Raw genomic sequence first — 10538 nt, forward strand, 5'->3', positions numbered from 1 at the left:
CTTGTCTAAGCTGTTTACTAGGACAGAAACCATACAAATTGTTTGTGGTTTTTACCCTGATGTTTGTATACAAAAACGATAACGAATAATCATGGCACAATACTCACCCACTAAAATATCACGGTACATTCTTTTAAAGCAAAATTTTATCAAACCATTTACCCTATTTTGAAAAAAACGCAAAAAGTCGGCAAAAATTGCCTTAGAACGTCGTAGTATTTGACCGATACTTTTCGATTTTGGTTCCATGTATAATCATGCTGTTGCATTATTTTTTTTGCACATAGCTTTTTTTTTTTTTAAACTGTAATTGATTCGTACGCCATTGGTTATCAAGAATACATCTAACAAACGAGTTAAGCATACGAATCGTCAAACTCTTTCCAATGGATGTTTCTGTATTTAGCATTTCAACTGATTTTTAAGAAATGCAAATTGCAAAGACAACGTCCAAAACATAAACTATCGCTACCATAATTCAAACCAAAGTTTTCCTAAGGAATCATTGATGCTTTTCCTCAAGCTACCGTCTAATGTTTTAATATCAACCTTTTTTTAGTAAAGCTATGATGTTGGAGATATATTTACTGCTCCTTCCATTGTTTCAGTTTTAGATCCCTTATTCATCCCCATGATAAGTTCAAAAAGAACCGAATGTCTCTCATATTTCTTCGATTAAACGTAGCTTCGCGTTTAATGAAAACCATATTCAATGCCATCTTGCTGTTCATTTTTCAAGTCAACTATCTTACAGAATATTAGCGTATGCTGAGTTGCGAAATCTCGTCATTCCGCTTAGTAATTCTCGAGTTTTCTCATCATTAAATCCTCAAGGAATATCCTTTAGTATAACCATTTAAATGGAAAAATTTACATAGTAAGGCATCATTAGACATCAGCTGATAACTTGAACGCCCTCAAACCCTAAAATTCTGCATTCATTGTTAATTACCAGAGGGATCGTGTAACGATCCCGAAAGGTAATTGTAATTGTGCTAGAAATAAATGAAGAGACGACCCTAAGGGTGTAGACCCATTTATTTAGCTCTTTAAAGAAAAAAAAACCAAAAAAGAACCAAAAACAAAGGAACACCTATTCCTTTCCTAATGCCTTGATACGCCCCCTCTCTTCAGACTTATTTCACCAGGGCTTGTAACAACTTTAACAACATAAACAACTAAACAAAACAATGATTATGAAATCAGAGATGGACCAGAGAAAAAAACCTGACGTAATTCTGACAGGGGAAAAAACTCTGTCCGTAACGGTCATGAAAAAGGGTAACAACAGTAGTGCCATTCAAAGATCAACTCGTTAAGAAAAGACACAACAAAAAATTGCAGTTCTTCTATAGCTGCCATCTCGCCAGGGGTTTTCTTAGCCATGAAGCTGATTTGCTGGACGTTCGATGGACTGATTCCAGTTATGACCACTGCCTCCGCTGAAACCTCTGGGCTTTCTGGCTTGGTTTACTCTATCAGAAACCAAAATATAATGAAAATACAAAAGGCTGACGGATATCAAACCACACAATAATTCTCCATAAATGAAGCCAGGGTGGGTTTGGGTGGGAGACAGACCCTTAGGGTCGTCTCTTCATTTATTTCTAGCACAATTACAATTACCTTTCGGGATCGCTACACGATCCCTCTGGTAATTAACAATTGTGCTGCGAAATGCCATTTCGTTAGACCCTAAGGGTGACTTTGTAGATTTGTTTAAATGTGAGTTTGTCCGAAGACTGATGATTCAACCGTTGCCTCCGCCGATCGGTTGTAAAATCTTCTAAACGTCGATTCGTGAGACGAGCTTCCCGCTTTTAAAATTGCATCCATTGACAATCCGTTGTTTGACGCCATAGAAGCGGCCGCGCTTCTAGTTGAATGTGCCCCAAATACCTTCGTATTGATCCCGGCTTCCTTTAGGACGGATCTTATCCATCGACTCACCGTGTTGGGTGACACTGGTTTGGGCGGAGCAATGACTGCTATAACCAGCCTATCACTGTTGTGTTCCGCTCGAAAACTACTAGTGCGCTCCTTGTATGACTCCAACGTCCTAACCGGACATACCTTTGGATCTGGACAAGCTGTTAAAGAGAATGTTTGCTATGGACCGTTTCTCTGAGCTTTCCTCGGCGCCCCAACGCGAATTTTACGCTATTTGAAGCGAATACTAACGAACTGTATTCAATTGCCGCAATTTCTGAGACTCGCATGAGCGTCGCTAGCGCAATCAACGTTACCATTTTGTACGCTAACAGGTATAGAGGTAACGAATCGTTTTCTCCTAACGAAGAAACAAAGGTGAGGACTTGATTAGGATCCCATGTTGCATTGTATCTCGGACGAGGCGGATTTCGATTGTAACAACCTTTGAGCAATCTTACTACTTCCGGCCGCTCGCCTATGGGCACGCCCTCCGCTGGCTTAAGAGTGCTCGACAACATCGACCTATGAAGATTAATAGAACTATACGATTTACCCGACGCATGCAAATTTGTTAAAAATTCCAAGATGTCCGCTATAACAATTGAGAAGGGATTCGAACGCCTCCCCATACACCAATGCACTCAATTTCTCCATGCTGACTCATAAGCGGTTTGGGTGTTGGGCCTAATTCCGGCCATGAGTAAGTCGACCACCGTTGTCGAAAATCCTCGCTCAAGTTACTGTCTCCTGACAGCTTCCAGACGGCCAAGTGCAGCGCATTGTTCCAGGTAAGCGGGTGAGTTTCGTCCAGTGCTGATTTCAAAAGGGTCTGAGACGGCGCAAGAAGACGTGGGACGTCGCAGGAGAGCTCCAGCAATAACGGGAACCACGGCTGGCCTATCCAAACTGGACAAAAAAAAACCACTACAGATTTTTCCCGCCTGATCTTTCCTAAGCATTTGAAAATTAAGGCGAATGGTGGGAAACAGTAAGCCAACAACCCTTTCCAATTGACTGAAAAGGCGTTTGTTGCCATTGCGCCAGGTTGCGGATGCCATGAAATAAATGATGGAAGCTGTGCGTTCCAAGGTGTTGCGAAAGCGTCAACGACTGACGGCCATAGTTCCTGAATGCACTTGAAAACGCGCGGATCCAACTTCCAATCCCCGGCGTCTGGCCCGGCTCGTGACTCTTCATCCGCAATGATATTTAATTTGCCCGCTACGTGAACCGCCTCCAACGATATGCCGCGGTTCTCGCACCAAGTTGTAAGCTGGGCAGATACGTTAGTCAGGGCCTGAGATCGAGAACCCCCGCAATGATTAATATAGGCTACAGCTGTCGAATTGTCCAAGAATACCCTAATTGAGATATTCTTAGACTGAGCAGCGAACGCCTGTACCGCAACGAACGCTCCTAATAGTTCGAGCTCGTTAATGTGCTTTTTTATATCCGCTGGCGTCCAAGATCCTCTCGTTCTGATTTCATCACAGCATGCACCCCAACCTGATAGCGACGCATCTGTATAAATCTCGAGATCTGGTGTGTGGGGAAAGAAAATTTTATCTTGGGTTTTGTTTAGATTAAATACCCAGCATTCCAGGTCCTCACGAGCTTCCGCTGAAAGTGAGCATCTAGTCTTTAAATTGAAATTGGCCGATTGCGCTTGTTTGATGTAGAACCATTGCAATCTACGGTAATGCGCCTGAGCGTATGGAATCGCTGGGATCGCCCAGGTAACGTTGCCCATGATAGACGCAATCTTTCGCAAAGAAATTGATTCCGCCGCAAGCGCCGCCTCACACATCTTCTTAACTGCTTTTACTTTGATGTTTGGCAAGGCGAAGGACAATCGAACCGAGTCGATTACTAGCCCCAGATATTCTAGGACTTGCGTAGGGACCAACACGGATTTTTCCCAATTTATTAAAAAACCCAGATGTTTTAGCAACTGGATGGTTACGTTAAGATCCCCTAATGTGCTTTCTTCAGACACATTCAAAATTAAGATGTCATCCAAATAGATTATCAGTCTTACGCCCTTTTTTCTCAAAAAACCCATGACAACCTTGAGAATTTTTGTAAAAATCCTTGGCGCGGAAGCCAGACCAAAGGTCAGACAGGCAAATTGGAATAAACGCCCCTTCCACTGGAACCGCAAAAACTTTTGGTGGGCAGCACAAACCGGCACCGTCAGGTAGGCGTCTTTTAAATCTAGTTTAACCATCCAATCCCCTTTTGGTAAAAGAAAACGAGCCGATTCTAGATTTTCCATCTTGAAGTGTTCGTACCGAATAAATTGATTTAAGGGCTTCAGATTAATGATAGGCCTAAACCCACCCGATTTTTTGGGAATCACAAATAAAGAACAAACGAACCCTTCAGAGACCCGTCAGTGATTTCTCTAATAGCCCGCTTTCTGACAAGATCCCTCACTTCTCTGTCACAAACTGCCTCCATCTCTTTGGGCATTACAACAGAGACAGGAATTGTGCGATGAGTAGGTGAAATGCTGAAATCGAGTTTAACGCCATGCGATAAACTATCGAGGATCCATTTATCGTCCGTTACCACCGTCCAACGATCCGCAAAAGCTATCAACCTAGCACCCACTTGCTCTTCCGCCCGGCGTTTAGAACAAATAATAGATTGGGGATTAAAAACGTACCTTTGGCCTCCCCGTAACCAGGAACTAGCCCCAGTCGGTCGTCCTCTTTCCCCTCCAACTCGTTGCGGTGGCTGCTCCCTCGTCTTCCTCGGGCGCAAAACGAAAGGGTGCTTCGATGCTGATTGAGAATGGTCCATTGACCCATTTCCTCTGGACCTGAAACTTGTCTTGGTCTTTGAGATTTTAGCCAATGTTGCGTCCTGCGATGCTTCTTTAAGCATCGACTCCAGGAACTTTCCCGTAAAAAGGAGCTCTCGAGCCTCCTTTCCGGGTGCAAACGCTTCCGGGTCAGCTGTAAGAAAGTCAAAACCGGGTTCCACTAAGGCAACCACCGATCGCCTTCTCTGCCGGGTAACGTGGTGATAGGCGCGAGACCACTGCTGTAGTGCGTCCTTTACCAAATCCTGGGCTTTTCTTTCCGATTCTCCATCACTGAGGGAAAGAATGCGGGTATAGAGGTCTATAAGTGGCGGGCCAATATCCATGATCTTGAGTTGCGTCGTGACCAGCGACTCCTCCGCCGCATTGACTGCTTTTAACTTCCCTTTATCCTTTGCCCGTCTATACATGTAGCCGTCGAGTTTGGGTGGTCTTAACGAAAATTCTTTGTCCACAAAATCAAGCGGAATCCTCTTTGAAATTGCTTTAGATTCGTCAGTTGGTACTCCTTTCGTCAACCAGCTGGAAAGAGCTTCGGTGACCTCTTGTGGCACTACCAACGGTACAGGTTCTTTACTACCATTCGACCTTAGACTACGGGGCTCTGGGGTACGCTCCTTTGATGAACCCGGCCTCGGTGAGCTGGGTACGGCTGGCGACCTGGCCGCTTGCTGCCCTGCAAAACTCTCTGGACTTCGATTTGCTGGGCGCCATGGCCGCTTAAAGAATCCTGGCAGACGATCCTGATCTTCGTGGTCGTCTATCACTATTTCTTCCACCTCATCCTCTTCTTGCGGTGGTCCATAGTCTTCTTCTTGCTCGTCGGTTCTGTGTCTATTGCCACAGTCAAAACTCTCACGACTTGCCTCACGCTCGCTGTCCTCATCCGTATATTGCCTATCCTCCACACGATTATATTCCGCACAAAAACTGTCACGGCGGGAATTATAATTCGCCGTATCACTCCAAAACCCTCGACCGGCCTTACGTGTGTAAAAATCCCGCACGTCATACCCATAGGTTGGTCTGACTCTGCCATAATCTTGGTCGTAACGATCGTAGATTGGGGCGAGGTAGAGACGGTCGCGATAAAAACCACTCGGCGTAGGACGTGGGGGGAGGGACCTTTCCCTCTCTTGATAACGTGAATCGTAGTAACTTTGGCGATCACGATAACGAGAGTGTTCTAAAAATTCTCTTTCCTGCTCCCTATTTGAAAAATTTACGGCACGTGGATCAAACCAATCGTTTCTATGCCTATCTCTGTAATTTCCAGGTGCCGACATCCTTACTCTGTAAGAGCTAAAATAAGTCTGAAGAGAGGGGGCGTATCCAGGCATTAGGAAAGGAATAGGTGTTCCTTTGTTTTTGTTTGTTTTTTTTTGGTTTTTTTTTTCTTTAAAGAACTAAATAAATGGGTCTACACCCTTAGGGTCTAACGAAATGGCATTTCGCAGCACAATTCGGAATTTGCTGAAAGGGTCGTAATTTGTTTTATATCAAAATATTTCTAGTATATAGTCATATACGATTTCTCTAGCATCGGCAAGATACATGAACAAGTTAACACGAAACTCATAGAAAAATCACAAAAGAGCGAGACCACTGAAATACGACAACCCAGGATCCTCTTGGTGATCCAAGAAGGAAGTATTAGTATACTCATTTGCTGTGTCTTACACGCCAAAAAAATACAATACCTTTCTGTCCCTAAACTATCATGGTGTCGTTGCCACACGGATATAATGCTGACATAACGAATTTTCTCAGGAAACGGATAAAAAAGGCATCTTTTTGGACAATAAAAATTTTATTTAGACAAAAAAACGGAGTCCGTCAAAATAAAAAAAAAATTAACAAGAACACTTTTAACAGAGTAAAATTCAAAATTATCAGAAATCATCGAATTTTCTCATTTTCGTTAGTCCACAGTTGAAAAGCCAGCGTCGTCATCATGAATGATAGCCGCCTAATAACCAGAGCACCCACCAATCTCTTTCAGAAAGAAACCTACTGATCAAGCTCGATGTAGTTAAGCTGATTCGCACTTGACAGTTTCTGTCATCTCAGTCTTCTCCGAAATGACAGATTGGTTATCGGTCACTGCTTTCTTCTCTTCCACGATGCACATCCAAGGGAACATTTGCTTGAGGCACTGTAAAAAAAAAATTTTAAAATTTGATGAGGAAAATAGTTTAATGAAATCGAACTGTACCTCTCGGTATTTAGGATGGGAAATGGCATAAATGAGTGGATTGTAGGCGCAAGATGTTTTAGCCAAAATTACTGGAATGGCAGATACCAACGGAGTAATCTTTGAAACGTCACCAAATGTGCCCAAGATGCAGATAACGGTAAAAGGAGTCCATGCGGTCAACCACATCGACACGTTCATGATGGAGACCTTGGCAATGCGGATCTCAGCAGACACCTGCTGCTGGTCGTTGTTGCTGCGAAGAGAAGCAACATTCATCTTCTTGGCTTGCGCACGCAGTTCTTCTTCGTGCTTAAAAACAGCATGGACGATGAAGTAATAACAGCCAGCAATGACAATGATTGGCAGAATGTAGTTTGCAATGGTGGCTGCCATAATATGGGTTTTGTTATTCATATTTTGAGAGACATAGTCATACGAACATCTGTTTATTTGTGGTGAGAAAAAGAACTAAATGTTATATGAATATAGCCACGCTTACAGATCAAAATACTTACGTTCCCATGATGCCGTCCATGGCGTACGCACCCCAGCCGATCAGTGGGCAGATGGACCAGCCCAAAGCCCAGATCCAGCTCATGGTGATGATGGTGACAGCGCGGTCTGAATTTCGTTAAGGAAGTGTATCGATTATTTTTAAGGTAATTCTTCTATATAAGAATAATTTTAGTAATTTTTTGAGAAAATCATACTGAAAGTAAGTGGAGTCCCACTGAATCCCTTCACAATCACATTATAGCGATCGTAAGAGATCATGGTCAATGTGAAAATCTGGTTGTACCCGAAGCAAGCCCCTATTTACAGAAGTCAACAGACGATTAATAGTTAACATCGTATCAAACCATTCAGCGCGTAAAATTATTAATTCGCGGCACACCAAGAAAAGCATGGATTTGGCAGCCCATTTCTCCAAAGCGCCATGGTCCGCCGAGGAAGAAATTGTAGACGCATTCCGGGAAGAGAGCAAGCATCAACAGGAAGTCTGAGACAGCCAAATTCATCACCAAGAGGTTCGCGGGGCTTCGAAGAGCTGGGAAACGGCTGAAGATTTTCAGAACGACAGCGTTCCCGGCAACGGCGCAAGTACCGACGATCAAGTACAGTAAACCCAAAAAGTAATACCAAGCCGGGTGCAGAGCCTTGTAGGAGTGCCAGTGAGGGTGAAGAAAGCTGCGGATATCCTCCGGAGCGTAGGCATAGAGAGTGAAGGTATCGGGCAAAGCCCACGGATCGAAAGCCTGCTTCTGGGCCATAGCCACCACAGCATCACCAGTCAAATTCGCCATTTTTCTAACGGAAAAAACATCCATTTTTGTCAATTAGTACAACAAATGAAAATTATGGTATATTCAAAATGATGTTTTACCTGGAAAAGAGATTTTGTTTTCAAAGAAGACAAAAGAATCTAGCACAGAAAGAATTGTCAAAGGAAATGACTTTGTAAAGATTGAGGGCTGACAAGCAGAAGAAGCGACCTCGAAAGCAAGAGCTTACAGACTGACGCTATGAATTGAACAGATGAAACGGTCGTTTATATACAGAATTTTCACACGGAAATCAATGTCTTGGCGATGACGTCCTCAAGAAACTTTATTGAATTAGGACTTGTCTAAGCTGTTTACTAGGACAGAAACCATACAAATTGTTTGTGGTTTTTACCCTGATGTTTGTATACAAAAACGATAACGAATAATCATGGCACAATACTCACCCACTAAAATATCACGGTACATTCTTTTAAAGCAAAATTTTATCAAACCATTTACCCTATTTTGAAAAAAACGCAAAAAGTCGGCAAAAATTGCCTTAGAACGTCGTAGTATTTGACCGATACTTTTCGATTTTGGTTCCATGTATAATCATGCTGTTGCATTATTTTTTTTGCACATAGCTTTTTTTTTTTTTAAACTGTAATTGATTCGTACGCCAATGGTTATCAAGAATACATCTAACAAACGAGTTAAGCATACGAATCGTCAAACTCTTTCCAATGGATGTTTCTGTATTTAGCATTTCAACTGATTTTTAAGAAATGCAAATTGCAAAGACAACGTCCAAAACATAAACTATCGCTACCATAATTCAAACCAAAGTTTTCCTAAGGAATCATTGATGCTTTTCCTCAAGCTACCGTCTAATGTTTTAATATCAACCTTTTTTTAGTAAAGCTATGATGTTGGAGATATATTTACTGCTCCTTCCATTGTTTCAGTTTTAGATCCCTTATTCATCCCCATGATAAGTTCAAAAAGAACCGAATGTCTCTCATATTTCTTCGATTAAACGTAGCTTCGCGTTTAATGAAAACCATATTCAATGCCATCTTGCTGTTCATTTTTCAAGTCAACTATCTTACAGAATATTAGCGTATGCTGAGTTGCGAAATCTCGTCATTCCGCTTAGTAATTCTCGAGTTTTCTCATCATTAAATCCTCAAGGAATATCCTTTAGTATAACCATTCAAATGGAAAAATTTACATAGTAAGGCATCATTAGACATCAGCTGATAACTTGAACGCCCTCAAACCCTAAAATTCTGCATTCATTGTTAATTACCAGAGGGATCGTGTAACGATCCCGAAAGGTAATTGTAATTGTGCTAGAAATAAATGAAGAGACGACCCTAAGGGTGTAGACCCATTTATTTAGCTCTTTAAAGAAAAAAAAACCAAAAAAGAACCAAAAACAAAGGAACACCTATTCCTTTCCTAATGCCTTGATACGCCCCCTCTCTTCAGACTTATTTCACCAGGGCTTGTAACAACTTTAACAACATAAACAACTAAACAAAACAATGATTATGAAATCAGAGATGGACCAGAGAAAAAACCTGACGTAATTCTGACAGGGGAAAAAACTCTGTCCGTAACGGTCATGAAAAAGGGTAACAACAGTAGTGCCATTCAAAGATCAACTCGTTAAGAAAAGACACAACAAAAAATTGCAGTTCTTCTATAGCTGCCATCTCGCCAGGGGTTTTCTTAGCCATGAAGCTGATTTGCTGGACGTTCGATGGACTGATTCCAGTTATGACCACTGCCTCCGCTGAAACCTCTGGGCTTTCTGGCTTGGTTTACTCTGTCAGAAACCAAAATATAATGAAAATACAAAAGGCTGACGGATATCAAACCACACAATAATTCTCCATAAATGAAGCCAGGGTGGGTTTGGGTGGGAGACAGACCCTTAGGTCGTCTCTTCATTTATTTCTAGCACAATTACAATTACCTTTCGGGATCGCTACACGATCCCTCTGGTAATTAACAATTGTGCTGCGAAATGCCATTTCGTTAGACCCTAAGGGTGACTTTGTAGATTTGTTTAAATGTGAGTTTGTCCGAAGACTGATGATTCAACCGTTGCCTCCGCCGATCGGTTGTAAAATCTTCTAAACGTCGATTCGTGAGACGAGCTTCCCGCTTTTAAAATTGCATCCATTGACAATCCGTTGTTTGACGCCATAGAAGCGGCCGCGCTTCTAGTTGAATGTGCCCCAAATACCTTCGTATTGATCCCGGCTTCCTTTAGGACGGATCTTATCCATCGACTCACCGTGTTGGGTGA

The 10538-nt window shown here is 42.3% G+C and overlaps 2 protein-coding genes across 2 annotated transcripts; both read right to left on the reverse strand.

Moving 5' to 3' along the window:
* Positions 1 to 4287: 4287 nt before the first annotated feature.
* LOC130700875 (uncharacterized) lies at positions 4288 to 6045 on the reverse strand. Its single transcript, XM_057522852.2, has one exon. It carries the CDS (start codon positions 6043 to 6045, stop codon positions 4288 to 4290), a length of 1758 nt encoding a protein of 585 aa, XP_057378835.2.
* A 505-nt stretch (positions 6046 to 6550) lies between these two features.
* LOC130700797 (compound eye opsin BCRH2-like) lies at positions 6551 to 8279 on the reverse strand. Its single transcript, XM_057522782.2, has 5 exons — positions 7852 to 8279; positions 7667 to 7768; positions 7472 to 7577; positions 6975 to 7398; positions 6551 to 6914 (listed from the first exon to the last, which is right to left on the reverse strand). Exons 1-5 carry the CDS (start codon positions 8258 to 8260, stop codon positions 6792 to 6794), a joined length of 1164 nt encoding a protein of 387 aa, XP_057378765.1. The 5' UTR covers positions 8261 to 8279; the 3' UTR covers positions 6551 to 6791.
* Positions 8280 to 10538: the final 2259 nt, after the last annotated feature.

This window comes from Daphnia carinata, chromosome 9 (assembly GCF_022539665.2).
Source record: "Daphnia carinata strain CSIRO-1 chromosome 9, CSIRO_AGI_Dcar_HiC_V3, whole genome shotgun sequence".
NCBI lineage: Eukaryota > Metazoa > Arthropoda > Branchiopoda > Diplostraca > Daphniidae > Daphnia > Daphnia carinata.

Bases quoted from the DNA above. Each gene is read 5' to 3' on its own strand.
- LOC130700797 (XM_057522782.2), bottom strand. From the start codon at position 8,260: ATGGCGAATTTGACTGGTGATGCTGTGGTGGCTATGGCCCAGAAGCAG. The intron at 7,578-7,666 runs GTATGATTTTCT...AACGAAATTCAG, and splicing joins TGGGACTCCACTTACTTTCA to ACCGCGCTGTCACCATCATC. The intron at 6,915-6,974 runs GTACAGTTCGAT...TTTTTTTTACAG, and splicing joins CCCATCCTAAATACCGAGAG to TGCCTCAAGCAAATGTTCCC.
- LOC130700875 (XM_057522852.2), bottom strand. From the start codon at position 6,045: ATGTCGGCACCTGGAAATTACAGAGATAGGCATAGAAACGATTGGTTT.